This window comes from Artibeus jamaicensis, unplaced genomic scaffold, assembly GCF_021234435.1.
Source record: "Artibeus jamaicensis isolate MK-2021 breed Jamaican fruit bat unplaced genomic scaffold, CSHL_Jam_final contig_793, whole genome shotgun sequence".
Taxonomy (NCBI): Eukaryota; Metazoa; Chordata; class Mammalia; order Chiroptera; family Phyllostomidae; genus Artibeus; species Artibeus jamaicensis.
Genome location: NW_026521975.1, coordinates 813793 through 830682, shown reverse-complemented (window position 1 = coordinate 830682; position 16890 = coordinate 813793). Strand labels below are relative to the sequence as shown.

Here is a 16890-nt window from a genome sequence, read left to right as displayed (position 1 = left end):
ACAGAGCCAAATCTTGGTCTGTTTTGTCCTTGTAAACTCTGCTGGCCTCACCTTGACAATTCCCTGTGATACCACCCCACCACAAATGTGTGCAAGCACCCAGCAGGTGACAGCTAGACTTTTATACCTTAGGACATTTGCCAAGTGACTTCAGACTGGTACCAAGTTTGAATCTGTATAGATCTGGTGAACACTTCTCACCTGTACCTGGTGACTCACTAAGAATCTATCTCATGCAACTTAAGTACCACCAGAGACTTTTCGGTGACTGAGCAGGCAGCCGGCAGCCAGCAGAGGCAGGTGGATGCAAACCTCAGGGTTCCTTGTTCTTTTGCTGACCTGCCCCCAGGATCAAAAGCTGGCAAAAGCCAGCCTTGGTGCAGAGCTTGATCCTTGCCATGTGCAGCCAAGCCCAGCAGAAGCAGCCACAAACTGTGGATTGCTTTGTAGCTACAAGCAGGTTGTCACAGGCAATGTCTAATATTGGCCTGTACCACAGTCCCTCCCAACAGGCCCCAGAACCAACTCATCCAGTGGCCAGCTTCAGATATCATCAGAGCAGGATCCAATTAGCTTCACAAGTAACATGCCCAAAGGGAGACCTCAGCAGGAGCCAGACCCCGCTGAGGCAAACTCTGCTTCTTGTGGGCAGCACCTGCATGGCAGTTTATACACTGTGGTCAGGGTTGATCCTCACAGTTAGCCAGCCTGAGGGTCAAACCACACATGAATGAGCCCATAGCAACCAGGCCTTAATTACAACAAGAAGAACCACATAACCCACATAAGGTCCATTCCTGGAGCACTCAGCACAGGTGATTGAGGAGACTGTGCCCAGGGTCCCACAGGACACCTTCTACATCAGGCCATCCCACCAAGACTGGGAATCAAAGCAGCTCTATCTAATACATAGAAACAAACACAAAGAGGCAGCCAAATGGGAAAACAGAGAAACATGCCCCAAATGAAAGAACAGGAGAAATGTCCAAAAATGAGCTAAATGAAATGGAGGCAAGCAATTTACCAGATATAGAGTTCAAAACAGTGTTTGTAAGGATGCTGAAGGAATTTAGCAAGAACTACAAGGAACTTAGAATTACAACAACATAAAAAAGTCATACAAGCAATAAAAAATAACCAGTCAGAAATGAAGAATACAATGACTGAAATGAAAAATATACTAGAAGAAATACACAGCAGGCTGGATAAAGCAGAGGATCAAATCAGTGATTTGTAAGACAAGGTAGCAGAACACACCCAATCAGAGCAGCAAAAAGAAAAAAACATTTTAAATGAGGATAATTTAAGGGTCCTCTTGGAAAGCTTTAAGCATACCAGTATCCACATTGAGATGTACCAAAAGAAGGGAGTGAGCAAGGCATCAGGAACCCATTTAAAGAAATAATGACTGAACACTTCCCTATCCTGGTGAAGGAAAAATGATCCAAAAGTCCAGGAGGTTCAGAGAGTACCAAACAAGACAAAAGCAAAGAGGCCCACACCAAGACACATCATAAATAGCCCTGACTGGCATAGTTCAGTTGGTCAAATGCCATCCTACAAAGTGAAAGTTTGCTGGTTTGGTTCCTGATTAGAGAACATACCTAGGTTGTAGGCCTGGTCTTCAGTTGAGGCTCATGAAAGACACAACCCAACAATGTTTCTTTCCCTGTCTTTCTCCCTGCCTTTCCCTCTCTCTAAAAATAAATACACAAAATCTTTTTTAAAAGAAAAGACACATCATAATTAAAATGGCAAAGGTAAAAGACAAAGAACAAATCTTAAGCAGCAAGAGATAGTTACCTATAAAGGAACTCCCATAAGACTGTTATCTGATTTCTCAACAGAAACATTTCAGACTAGAAGGGATTGGCATGAAATAGTCAAAGTGATGAAAAGCAAGGACCTACAAACAAGACTACTTTACCCAGCAAGGCTATCATTTAAAATTGAAGGAGAAATAGTTCCCCAGACCAAAAAAAAAAAGCTAAAGGATTTTGTTACCACAGAAACCACTATTACAAGAAATGTTAAAGGGTCTTCTTGAAGAAAAAGAAGGGAAAATGCAGAGGAACATAGTTAAAAGGATAAAATGACAATAAATATGTACCTATCAATAATCACTTTATTTATTTTTAATTGATCGATTTTAGAGAGAAAGGAAGGAAGGGAGAGGGTGAAAGAGAGAGAGAGAAACACTGATTTGTTGTTTCACTTATTTGTTCATTCATTGGTTGATTATATGTGTCCTGACCTGAGATTGAACCCTCAACCTTGGTATACTGACAATAGTCATGCCTCAAACAAACCTAATTGGCTAGGATACTCCCACTGCACAAAACTTCAACTTTGGTATATTGGGACAATGCTCTAATCAACTGAGCTATATGGACAGGGCAAACAGTCACTTTAAATGTAAATGGCTTAAATAATCCCATCCAAAGACATAAAGCAGCTTAATGAATAAGAAAACAAGACCTATGTATACATTCTCTACAAGATACCCAGCTCAGAATGAAAGGTATGCACAGACTAAAACTAAAGAGATGGGAAAAGATCATTGATACAAACTGAAATGAAGAAGATGTAGTAGCAATACTCATACCTGACAAAAGAGACTGTAAAACCAAGGCTATCGTAAGAGAAAAAGAAGGATGCTACATAATGATGAAAGAAGCAATCCAACAAGAGGATATAACCCTTGTAAACATTTATGTACCCAACATAGGCACATCTAAATATATCAAGCTAATTTTGATGGATGTAAATGGAGAAATTAACAGTAAAACAGTCATAGTAGGGGACTTTAATACCCCATCGACATTAATGAATAGATTTTTCCAGACAGAAAGTCATCAAGGAAACAGCAGCCTTAAATTACACACAAAAAACGGGCAGATTTAATTCATATCTTCAGAGCATTTTACCCCAAAGCAACAGAATGTGCATTCTTTTCAAATGCACCTGGAACATTTTCTAAGATAGACTACATGTTAGGACACTAAACAAATGTCAATAAACTTAATAAGGCTGAAATTATACCAAACACTTTTTCTGGTGATAAAAGTATGAAAATAGAAATATGTCACAAAAAAAAAAAGAAGGAAAAACACACAAAGACATGAAGGCTAAATAACATGTAACTAAATGGTTAGTGAGACCAAGGAAGAGCTCAGAAGATACCTTGAAACAAGAGAAAATGAGAACACAACAATTCAAAATCTATGGGACACAACAAAAGCAGTCTTAAGAGAGAAATTCATAGCATTGCAGCCTATCTCAATAAACAAGAAAATTTCAATTAAACAATTTAACTTTATACTTAAAGCAACTAGAAAAAGAACAGCTGGTAAAGCCCAAAGTGAGTGCAAGAAAAGAACTAGTGAAAATTAGAGTGGAAATAAATTACACAAAGACTAAAAAAATATACAAAAGATCAGTGAAACCAAGAGTTTGTTTTTTGAAAACGTAAACAAGATTGGCAAACTTTTAACCAGACTCATCAAGAATAAAAGAGAGAGGACCCAAATAAATAACATCACAATGACTCCACAGAAATAAAAGGGATTGTTAAAAACAAAAAAAATATTACAACTATATGTCAACAAATTGGACAATCTGAAAGAAATAGGTAAATTCCTAAAAACATACAATTTTCTGAAAGTGAATCAAGAAGAACCAGACAATGTGAATAGACAGATTACGAGTAGTACAATTGGAGTAGTGATTTTTTTAAAAACTTCCATCAAACAGAAGTCTTAGATGAGATGGCTTCATGGGAGAATTTTAATAAATATTCAAAGAAAAATTAACACCTATCTTTTCCAAAATTATTCCCAAAAACTCAAGAGGAGAGACAACTCCCAGGCTCATTTTATAAGACCAGCATTATTCTAATTCAAAAACTAGATAAAGACAGTACAAAGAAATAAAATTTTATGCCAATAGCCCTGATAAACATAGATAATAAATCCTCAGCAAAATAGCAAATCAGGTCCAGCAATACATTAAAAAGATCATACACCATGATTAAGTAGAATTTATTCCTGGAATGCAAGGTTGGTACAATATTTGCAAATCATTCATCTGATACACCACAAAAATAAAATAGAGAATAAAAATCACTTGATCAGATCAATAGATGCAGAAAAAGCATTTGATAAAATATAGCACCCATGTATGATAAAAAAAAAACTATTAGTAAAATGCATAGGGGAAACATAGCTCAACATAATAAAAGTCATATTTGACAAACCCACCACCAACATCATACTCAAAAAGCAAAAACTAAAAGCATTTCTCATATCAGGAACAAGACAGCGATGTCCACTTTCACCATTCTTATTCAACATAGTACTGAAAGTCCTAACCACAGCAATTGGACAAGAAATAGAAATAAAAGCCATCCAAATAGGAAAAGAAGAAGTAAAACTGTCATTATTTGCAGATGACATCATACTGTACATAGAGATCCCTGTATATAGAGATACTGTATATGCAGATACTGTATATAGAAATTCCACCAAAAAAACTACTAGAGCTGATAAATAAATAAATAAATTCAGTAGAGTAGCAGGATACAAAATAAAATACTCAGATATGAGTTGCATTTCCATACATCAATAATTAACAATCTGAAAGAGAAACTAAAAAAAAAATCCCATTTACAATTGCATCAAAAAATACCTAAGAGTAAATTTAAGCAAGGATATAATAGACCTGTACTCAGAAAATTATAAGACGCAGAAGAAAAAATTGAAGATACAAATAAGTGTAAGCATATACCATGTTCATGTATAAGAGGAATTAATGCCATTAAAATGTCCATAGTACCTAAAATAATCTATAGAGTCAATGCAATTCCTATCAAGATACCAAAGGTGTATTTTACAGAATGAAGACAAATGTACCAAAAATTTATATGGAACTGCAAAAGTGCCCCCATCAGCCACACCAGTCTTGAAGAAGAAGAGCAAAGTTGGAACAATCACACTAACTGGTATCAAACTATACTAAAAGCCCATAATAATTAAAGCAGCAAGGTGATGACCTAAAAACAGAGATATAGATCAGTGGAACAGAAGAGAGAACCCAGAAATAGACCTACACTGTTATGGTCGATTACTATTTGACAAAGTAGGTAAGAACATACAATAGGGTAAAGATAATCATTGAATAAATTGTGTTGGGAAAATTGGACAGATATTTACAAAAGATGAAACTAGACACCATCTTATACGACACACGGGAACGAACTCAAAATGAATTAAAGTGTTAAATGTTAGACTCAAAATCATAAAAATCCTGGAAGAAAACATAGGCAGTAAAGTCTTGGATATTTCTCGTAGCAATATTTTTCCTGATATGTCTCTTTGGGCAAGGGAATAAAGAAAAAAATAAACAAATAGGACTATATCAAACTAAAAATTTTTGCAAATCAAAGGAAATGATCAACAAAATGAAAAGACAACCTATCAAATGGGAGAACATATTCACCAATGTTACAACTGTTAGGAGTTAATATCCAAAATTTATAAAGAACTTGTAAAACTCAACACCAAAAAAACAAACAATGCAATTAAAAATGGGCAAAGGACCTCAATAGACATTTCTATAAAGAGACATACAGATGGCCAATAGACATATGAAAAGATACTTAAAATCAACATAACTAATCAGCAGAGAAATGCAAATTAAAACCACCAATGAGATTATCACCTCACACCTGTCAGAATGACATCAATAAATTAACAAACAAGTGTTGGCAAGAATATGGAGAAAAGGGTACCCTTGTGCACTGTTGCTGGGGATACAGATTAGTATAGCCACCATGGAAAACAGTACGGAGTTACCTCAAAAAATGAAAAATGGAACTGCCTTATTACCCAGCAATTCTACTTCTGGCAATATATTTGAAGAAACCTGAAACACCAATTGGAAAGAATATATGCACCCCTGTGTTCATGAAGCATCGTTTATAATAGCCAGGATTTGGAAACAGCCCAAATGCCTATCAATAGATGTGTGGGTAAGAAAACTGTGATACATTTACTCAATGGAATACTACTTGGCCATTAAAAATAAAGAATCTGAACTTTTGGGACAGCATGGATGGACATGGAGGGGATTATGGTTAGTGGAATAAGCCAGTCAGAAAATACAAATACCATATAATTTCACTTATGTGTGGAATCTAATGACCAAAATAAACCAACTAACAAAATAGAAACAGACTCACAGATTTAGGGAACAAACTGACATCTGTTTGAGGGATGGGGTACTGGAGCTGGGTGAAGAGATTAAGCAAAAAAAAACAAAACAAAAAACAAAACTCATAGACACAGACAACATTACCATAGGGAAAGGTGAGTGTGGGGAGGTAGGAGAGGACAAAGGGGACATAAATGGGGATGGAAGGAGACCTGACTTGCGGTGGTGAATACACAATACAAAAACTAGATGTTGTATTATTGAATTGTACCCCTGACACCTATAAAATTCTATTAACGAATGCCATCCTAATAAATTCATTAATAAATAATTTTTATAAAAGATATAATTGAACCTAATAGTAGCACAGAAAATTAAAATATCTGTTCAGTTGGTGTAAAAATTAATGATTGTCATTAAAAGCTTTTGACATATTTATAAAAAACTACAAGTGAACTATTTCTAATTTTTCATAACTTTGATGTTGTATGACAAGTATTCCTCATTCAATGACCTAAAAGTAAGATGTCAGTTGACCTCTTCCGTTAAAGCATGTTTGTTTCAAGTGGTCTATACATTATACTTCACAGTTTTTCCTAATGACTGGCAACAGTCATAAGAACATTGTCTATGTAAGCACCTGATTGGAAGGGGATGTTTCTCTAGACTTTGATGAGAAAACAGTGCGATTTATCTTCTGCCTCTGCTTCCAGCTCTGAGAGAAGGTGCTAGTTACAGCAGCATGAAAGGAAGAGTGCACACTTAGGAAGAAAATTCTGATTGACTTTTAAACATACGTTACTACCTAAAGGGAACTTAAGTTAGGAAATGAAATTAATCCTTTTCCCAAAACTTAAAACTCATGTATAATAGTGACATAAATTGTATTCACTATATTTTTTAGTTTCATAGACTCAACTCTGTGTTTTTCTCTCTAGTTCACCACCGGAGGTTTCTTTTCCCCCAGCAAAGCCTGAGGCACCATCTTTTCATCTTGTTCAGCCAGTGGGCAGGGCCGTTCAGCATTATGTTCACACCTCTGGATAGGTACAGTGACAGGAACCATCAGATCACAAGATACCAGTATTGTGCCCTAAAGGTAGGTCACTTTTGCCTCATGATGATTTTTGTCTGATCCATGATCTCTTTTCTTAAATTAATAACCATGCCTCAAATTATGTTAAAATAAAGAATATGATATCATGTGATAAGATCATCTAAGCACACATGCAAAAAATTAAGTAAACACACACATAAATACACAAGCTAAACTTAAAAATTCTGAAAGGTACACACATAAGTTTAGATTGATCGTTGTGTATAAATGTGCAAATATTCCAATTGGCCTTATAATTTCTACATGCAGAATTTATCCAAGCTTCCACTGTTATCAGTGTTTCTTCTATATGAGAACCATATGTTTTTCCTTAAGGGATAAACCCTTGAAGTAGCCGCCTTGCCAATAAACTTCCAATCTAAAAAACAAAACAACATAGGTTATAATGTTTTATATATATGAGGTCTGTCCAGAAACAATCCAGCTATGTAATATGAAAAATAGAGACGTTTATTGAAGAAGATACAAGAAACATTATACACAGGACAATGACACCTCAGTCCCCTTCAAAGTAGGCACCTTGGGACCTCACACAGTCCTGCCAATCACCATCAGCCACCCCATCGTATTTTCCTGAATCTCATCAATGGTCTCAAATCTCTTGCTTTCAAAGGTGATTTTAGTTTGGGGAAAACCAGAAGTCCCAGGATGCCAAATCTGGCTTGTAGGGGGGCTGAGTCACCTGGGTGCTTTGTTGTTTCACAAAAACACTCTGCACAAGATGCGGTACATGAGTGAGTACGTTGTTATGATGAAGCTGCCAATCAGCAGTTGCCCATAGCTGCAGCCTTCTGAATCACTGAGATAGCTTCTGCAGAAGAATGTTAAAGCTTAATGCAAAATTTGATGCAGACTCATTACTCTACTTGCTCAGTCATTTTAAATGCAAGGACCACACAGTCCTCATGCTCACTCAATGGCATCTACCACTCCCACTGATTAGTACAATGAAGTCATCGCTGTTCACACATGCACATTCCAGTCTGCTCTCCTTGGCTGCCAGGTTACATAGATGTCGCACAAACCATTGTCACTATACTAACAATGGCTAGATTTTTTCCAGACTGACCTCATCGTATATTCTCAAGTTCGAATTTTGCTATTTCCCTTTTTAGTCTCTTATCTTAAAATACTCTCAGAAACAAATTTCCACACTACTAGGATTGTTCAAAAATTTCAGAAGGATGATTCCTTACAGTCTAATTTTCTTTAGAAAATTAACTGTATATCAGCTCGGTCACATACACTAGAACTTGCTGACTTTCAGGTTGACTCAGTGGAGCTAATTCACACTATGGCCCTGATAGTCATCTGGGAGTGCTAATTGCAGAATTAATCAAGATCTCACCTTCTCACCTTCCATTGCTTCCTCCCCCTTTGTAGGAACTAAAGTTTATATTTTTCATTTTCTTTATCTTGGACTAAGATTTAAAATTATTTTCATGTTTTTCATAGTCTGTCAATTTAGTACACTAGTCAAACATTTGTCAGATTTTTCAGTTCAGTACATAATCAAATATTGGTCATGAAAGCAAAATTTTAAAAGCTCTATTTTCTAAGCAGAATTAATTTCACTTGACATCACTGATGATAAGTTCATTTTAAATACCATGACACAGTCATAAAGATTTGTTATAATCATAAAATTACATGTTTATGAAGTTAAGTTTATGGGGTTAGCTCTTCTAAAAAGAGCCCAAATTTAGAATCTGGTATTTTTTATTGAATCTACTAAGGAACTCTTAAAAATCTTGTGGTAATAACTGCTTTAAAAGACCCTTACCATTTATAAGTCTGGTCGTTATGTTTCATAGAGTCAGTTGCTGCATGCCCTGAGACCATTCCAGGTCCATAACCAAGTGTTTCGTGTTTTGTTATCAGGCAATGTCAGCAGTATTGTGCTGTGGCCCTGTGTTCGACAACGTGGGCCTTTCCCCAGATGGCTACCTGTATAAGTGGCTTGACAACATCCTGGCTTGTCAAGATTTACGAGTAAGTAAAACTTCTATCTACAGATACAGTTGTTGTTTAATGTCTAGGGTGTTCTACCTCAGTTAGGTTACTTAGGTGTCTAAGCATTGTTTACAGCACAGTCTCTTCCCACACCAGCCACAGAATGCTGTTGGTTTAAGTGTTGTTCACAATTCACTGTGATGCATCAGGATAAAAATTACAGTAACATTTACCAAGGTGGACAATAAATTGGGCTATAAAGCAAGTCTCCAAAAAAGTTAAAATGATTGAAGTAACACAAACTGTTCTCTAATCACGGTGGAATTAAGCTAGTAATCAACAATAAAAAAGACGATTAAGACACGCTGTTCTGGATAACCAGTGAGTCAAAGAATAAAGAAGAGAGACTGAAAAAATATTTTTAACTGAAGAATAATGAAAGCACTACATGCTAAACTTGTGGATTGGAAATAAAGTCTTGCTTAGACTGAAACATATAGTCTTAAGTGCAAATATTAGAATGAAAAAAGGCTGATAACCAGTTACCTAAGCATCCATTTCAAGGAGTTAGAAAAGCAATAACATCAAATGCCAAAAAGTACAATGAAGGAAGTAAAGAGATAAAAGCAGAAATTAATGAAAAAAAATAATTAAAATGAATATTTAAACCAAAAGTTGAATTTGTGAAAGGGCTAATAAAATTGATAAGTCCCTGACAAGTCTGATCAAGAAAGAAAGAGAGAAGGCACATGTCACCAACATCATAAAGGAAATGGGGCATCACTACAGATGCTACAAATATTTAAAATAACAGAAAACATATGAATATCTCTGTTCCAGTGAACTTGAAAAATTATATAAAATGGACCAATTCTGCCCTGACCAGTGAGACTTAGTTGGATGGGTGTTGTCCCACAAAGTGAAAGGTTTGATTTCCAAGTCAGGGCACATGTCTGTGTTGCAGGTTCAGTCCCCAGTCAGGGCATATATGGGAGGTAACTGATTGATGTGTCTTCCTCACGTTGACGTTTTTCTCCTTCTCTGTCTCCCTCTTTTTCCCCCCTCTTTAAAAATAATAAATAAAATCTTTAAAAATTAATAAATAAGACAAATTCCTGGAAAAACACAGCACCAGAAGAAAAGAAACTCTGAATAGCCAGATAAGTAATAAAGAAATTTAAACTGTAATTGAAAGTTTTCCCACAAGCAATTCTTTAGGACCAGGTGGCTTTATTGATGAAGTCAACATTTAAGGAACTAATTGCATTGACTTAATATAAATCCTTAAAGAGAAAACAGCTCAAGAAGCAATATATCTCAACATTTTTTAGACCAGTATAACCTTGATACTAAAACCTGAAAAGGACTTAACTAGAACTGAAATTAAAAGGCAATTTTATTCATGAGCCTGGAGAAAAACTTTAAACAAAATATTAAAAAACTGAATTCAGTGATATATTAAAAAGTTGATGCATCATGTCCAATTGGAATTATTCAAGACCTACAAGTTTGGTTTAATGTCCATCAATTTATAATATGTTAATTATAGCAGAAACAGCATTTATTAATATTCTGCATTCATTCATGAGAGAAACTTAACAAAACCAAGAATAAAAGTTAACTTTATAGTTTGATATAAGGTATCTTTTAAAAGAACCTGTAGCAAACATCATACTTAATAATGAATATTGAAAGTGTTAAAGACACTGAAATAGAGAACAAGGGGACAGTGACCAGAGGGGAGAGGGAAGGGAATTTAAGGGGGAACAAGGGGAGGGATTTGAGGAACAAATAGGAAGGACACAGGGACGAGAACTAAGGGGGGTGGAAATGGGAGGGAGGTGGGGAGCACGGGGCGGGGGGGGCTGGGATGGGAGAAATAGACAAAAAAAACTGTACTTGAAAAGTAACTAAATAAAAGTATTTTTTAAAAAAAGAAAGTGTTCCCTGAGATTAAAATGACCAAGGAAATCTCCTGTCAACACTTCTGTCAACATCATAATATAGATTCTTGCCTATGCATTAGGAAAGAAGAAATAAGATATCAGGAATAAAAAAGAAGAATGCAGATCTAAATGTTAAATGTAAAAAACTAAAGCTTTTAGAAAGTAAGACAGGAAAATATCTTAATCCCTGGTTTTAAGGTAAGATTTTAAAAACAAGATGCAAAAAAATACTAATCATTAAGAAAGACTATTTAATAAATTCCACTCAGCAAAAGGCACCATTAAAGAGTGTGAACAGACTGGCATAGCATGAAAGATGTTTTCACATAAAAATCAGAATTTTTATCTAAATATATATAAAGGACCCCTACAAATAAATAAGACAAAGGAACCTAGAAAAATGAGCAAAAGACTAAAACAAGCTATGTACAGAAGAGGTTATATAAGAGGCCAATAAACATAAGAAAAGATTCTTCAGCTCATCATTAATCACAGAGATGCAAACTAAAGCCACAGAAGATGCTACCTAGCAGAATGGCTAAAATTTAAGAGATTGGCAGTACTTGCCCTGGCTGGGTAGCTCCATTGGTTAGAGATTCATCCCAATATGCCAAGGTGTGGGTTCAGCCCACAGTCAAGGCATATACAGGAATCAACCAATGAATTTACAAATAAGTGCAACAACAAATCAATTTCTCTCTCTCCCCCCTCCTTTTCAGTCTAAAAATAACAACAAAAAAAGTATATATGCATCTCTATGTTCTTTGCAGCATTATTTGCAATAGCCAAGATTTGGAAGCAATCCAAGTATCCATCAGTAGACATGAGCATAAAAAATAACTGTGGTCATACATACAATGGAATATTACTCAGCCATAAAAAATGGACTCACAATTTGTGACAACACTGATGGACCCAGAGATCATTGTGCTAAGCGAAATATCAAGCAGAAAAAGGCAAATACCATTTGATTTTACTTACATATGGAACCTAAAGAACAAAGTAAACAAAATACAAACAAACTTATAGATGCAGAAAATAGACAAATGAGGGGGTTTGGGGGGCTGAGTAAAAAAAGGTGAAAGTATTAAGAAGTACAAATGGGTAGTTATGAAATAATTACAGAATATAAAGTATAGCATAGGAAAAATAATAATACTACAATAACTATGGTGTCAGGTGGGTACTTGAAATATTGGGGGATTACTTTGTAAATTATGTAATGGTTAAAATTCACCAATCAGAACAACAACAACAAAAAACATTCACAGTAACGAAATGTCAATGGGGAAAAGTGACAATTGGTAACTCTCATACAATGCTGTACAGAGAGTGCAAACTGGAATAACCATTTTGGAAAAGTGGTTGGTATTATCTCCTAAAGGTGAACAACACAGTGTACCCACAACCCAGCAGTCTCCAAATTAGGGAGTAACTATAAATTAGGATACTATGTGTCAATGGGAATAAATGAATGTAGGTCAAACAGAGGTTGAGTGAAAAAAAAGCAGTGCACAAAGTTGTATTCTACATAATTCCACTTATATATAGATTTCAAAAATAGCCGAAACTAACTGTGGTGGTGGAAGTTAGGATGTGGTTGCTTTTGTGGAGCGGAAAGAGCCAGTGAGTAAGAAAATACACAGGCAGGATTTACTCGTGCGAGTAATCCATAGTTTTTACTTAATGGTGTTCAAATTATCATGTTCAGTTAAGGTACCTCATCATATACTTGTGAATCATATATTATCTATGTATTTTATGTCAGTATCAAGCTTCCAAGGCACAAACAAAATAATGATTTTCTTTCAAGTCTAACTTTTTAACTTAATCTTTATTGTATTTTTCCCATTACCATTTAGTCTCCTTATATTCCTCTACCCCCAGCCATCACACTATTGTCCATGAGTCCTTTTTCCTTTTTGCTCATTCCCTCCACACTCTAAAATCCCCACCCCCTTAGCTGTCATCCTGCTTTCCATCTCTGCATCTGTCCCTGTTTTCCTTGTTCATTCTGTTTGTTCATTAGATTCCACATATGAGTGAAATCGTATGGTATTTGTCTTTCTCTGACTGGCTTATTTCACTTAACATAATGTTCTCCAGGTCCATCCATACTGTCACAGACAGTAAAATATCCTTATTTATGGCCAAGTAGTATTCCATTGTATAAATGTCCCATTGTTGTTTTATATACTCCTGTACTGATGGACACTTGGGTTGCTTCCATATCTTGGTGATTGTAAATTACATTACAGTGAATATAGGGGTACTTATGTTCTTTTGGACTAGTGATCTGGGTTCCTTCAGATATATTCCTAGAAATGGGATTGCTAGGTCAAAAGGCAGATCCATTTTTAATTTTTTGAGGTATCCCCACACTGCTTTTCACAATGATTGCACCAGTCTGCATTCCCCACCAACAGTGCAAAAGGGCTCCCCATTCTCCACATCCTCTCCAGCACTTGCTGTTTATTCATTTATTGATGATAGCCATTCTAACAGGTGTGAGGTGATATCTTATTGTGGTTTTAATTTGCATCTCTCTGATGATTAGTGACCTTGAGCATTTTTTTGTGTGTGTCTATTGACCACCTGTATGTTCTCCAAACAGCCACTTATTTGTTTGGTTGGGTTTTTTTTGAGGAGGGGGTGAGTTTTGTAAGTTCTTTATAAATTTGGGGTATTAGCCCATTTTCATATATATCAGTGAATATGTTCTCCCATTCTGGGGGTTGTCTTTTTATTTTGTTGATGATTTCCTTTACTGTGCAAAAACTTTATAGTTTGATGTAGTCCCGTTTGTTTATTTTTTCTTCTGTTTCCCTTTCCTTGGGGAGGAAATATTGCTATAAGCAATGTCTGAGATTTTGCTGCCTATGTTTCCACAAATGCAAGGTTGGTACAACATTCACAAATCAATAAATATGATTCACCACATAAGCAAAATGGACAATAAAAACCACATGATTATATCAATAGATGCAGAAAAAGCATTTGATAAAATCTAGTACCCATTTATGATAAAGACTTTCAACAAATTGGGAATAGAAGGAACACACCTAAACATAATAAAGGTCATATATGACAAACCCACTGCCAGCATCATACTCAACAGGCAAAAACTACATGCGTTCCCCTTAAAATCAGAAACAAAACAAGGATGTCTGCTTTCACCTGTCTTATTCAACATAGTACTGGAAGTCCTAGCCAATACAATAAGACAAGGAAAAGAAATAAAAAGCATCCAAATTGGAAAGAAAGAAATAAAACTGTCTTTACTTGCAGATGACATGATACTATACATAGAGAACCCCAAAGGTTCCACCAAGAAACTACTAAAACTGATAAATGTATTCAGCAAAGTAGAAGGATACAAAATTAATATCCAGAAATCAGTTGCATTTTTATATGCCAATAACAAACTAACAGAAGGGGAAATTAAGAAAACAATTTCATTCACGATTGCTTCAAAAACAATAAAACACCTAGGAATAAATCTAACCAAGGATGTAAAAGACCTTGAAAAATTTTAAGACACTGAAGAAAGAAATTGAAAAAGACACAAATAAGTGGAAGCACATAACATGTTCATGGACAGGAAGAATTAACATCATTAAAATGTTCATACTACACAAAGCAATCTATAGATTTAATGTAATTCCTATCAAGATTCCAATAATGTATTTCACAGAACTAGAACAAATATTTCAAAAATTTGTATGGGACCACAAAAGGCCCTGCATAGCAACAGCAGTCCTGAGAAAGAAGAACAAAGTTGAAGGAATCACACTACCTAATATCAAACTGTACGATAAGGCCACAGTAATCAAAACAGAATGGTACTGGCATAAAAACAGAAACATAGATTAATGGAAAAGAATAGAGAACCCAAAATCAACCCACACCTTAATAGTCAATTAATATTTGACAGAAGAAGCAAGCACATGCAGTGGACTAAAGATAGTTTGTTCAGTAAATGATGGGAAAATTGGAGAGATACATGCAGAAAAGTGAAACTAGACCACCTTCTTATGCCACACACAGAAATAAATTCAAAATGGGTCCATAACTTAAATGTTAGACCCGAAAACATAAAAACAATCTAGTCTAACTTTTTAATAAATTATTTTTTTAAGTTTTTTTGCAGCAGTATTACCAGTTTTTACCTTAACACCTTAAGGCACTAGGTTGATGATAGTTGACCATTCAATTAGAATTCACTCCCAACTGGGCCCACATCCTGTAGGGAAAAAGCCAGAAACTTCCCTCCTCCACGTGGTTGTAACTGGCAAGGCACTGGACAACTTTGGACGCAGGCAAGGAAAAGTTTTCTGAGGGGAATGTAGCCTCCAGGTATCAGTCTTCGATGAATATGAAAGTAGCTTCAGCAATCAACTAAATATCCTATTTTCTTTCCTGTGCCAATATTTTTATATGAAAGTCTGTGATTAAGGAGTGTCTTGATAACTGCATTTCTTTGTAAAAGATCACCAGTTAAGCTTTACACAGTGTATATAGTTATCGATCCTCCTAGACATATTCCCTCTGATTTTTTTTCTTAAAGGACTGCATACATAAAGGCTATCTCCTCCTGTATGTTTAAACTTTTGTCAGTTACATGTGTTTTTCAGAAACCTTTTAAATACAAAGAAGAAACATAGCCAGAGTCTTCACTATCTGTCTGAAGTTAATAACCCAGAGTGAGCGGATCCTCTGTGACAGGTTTACACAAGGTCCCGTTCAGCTCATACATTCCAATATTCAGTTTCAGTCACTGCCTCTTAAAGAGGGAAGTGTGAACAAAAATAAATCAAGATGAATGCTCTGTCTCCACTTCTAGTCTACGCCATTCAATTTCAAGGTTCATTCAAGGTTCATGAACCTACGCCATTTATAGGTTCAATTCGGTGTTTTTTCCTGGAATAGCCTTTTATTAAACATGAATAATTCCTTTCCTCCATGTATTCAGGTCCATCAACTTGGCCGCGAAGTTGTCGTCTTGCTCTTGGAACTTAATCCTGACCAAATAAATCTTTTCAATTGGGCAATTGACCGATGCTACACAGGTTCCTACCAACTTGCTTCAGGTTGTTTCAAAGCCATAGCAACTGTATGTGGAAGCAGGTACGGATTCTTGTAAGTGGGGGCTGCTGGTCAGTGGCAAATACTATTGGAGTTGTTCTCCATGGTATGAATAACTGAGAGCCTACTGTTTCTGCAATGACCTGTGCATAGTAAATTCTATGGGAATCCAAAATGGCCTATATTTCCCCAGCAGATAGATCCTTCCCATTAAGTGTACAGCTACATTGATTTTTCATATTCAACAGGAGAGTGGTTTATTGTTATAGCACCCTTCCTTTATTTGCATGGAAATTCATAATGAAACATTAGAGCTGAATTTGAAAATGACCAAGAAGATATGTTAAAGGAGTTTCTAGAAATGCTTGTGACAGATGTGAACAGTAAGCCCTTCAGCCACCTTGGGCAAACAGAAACCACAAAACAGTCTAAAAAGGTTCACTCCACCTTGTCAAAAACTTCAGAATGGAAGAAAGGAAAGAAATATGGCACCCAGGTTCCACAGATCACACTTTTGATACCACCACCCTTGGTATATAAAGTAGTTGTTCAGCAAAACCATTCTATGTAAATTATATA

At 35.7% G+C, this 16890-nt stretch overlaps 1 protein-coding gene across 11 annotated transcripts in view; it reads left to right on the top strand.

The window, feature by feature from the left end:
- The window catches only part of FRY (FRY microtubule binding protein), a 540321-nt gene that overhangs the window by 376174 nt on the left and 147257 nt on the right, over positions 1-16890 (top strand). For all 11 annotated transcript variants that reach the window (XR_008392915.1, XM_053672872.1, XM_053672873.1 and 8 more), the window contains 3 exons: positions 7149-7309; positions 9209-9319; positions 16199-16353. Coding sequence is in view for 10 of the 11 variants with exons in the window: in XM_053672872.1 (XP_053528847.1) it covers positions 7149-7309; positions 9209-9319; positions 16199-16353 (427 nt within the window). In the remaining variant the exon portion in view is untranslated. The remainder of the gene's footprint in view (positions 1-7148; positions 7310-9208; positions 9320-16198; positions 16354-16890) is intronic.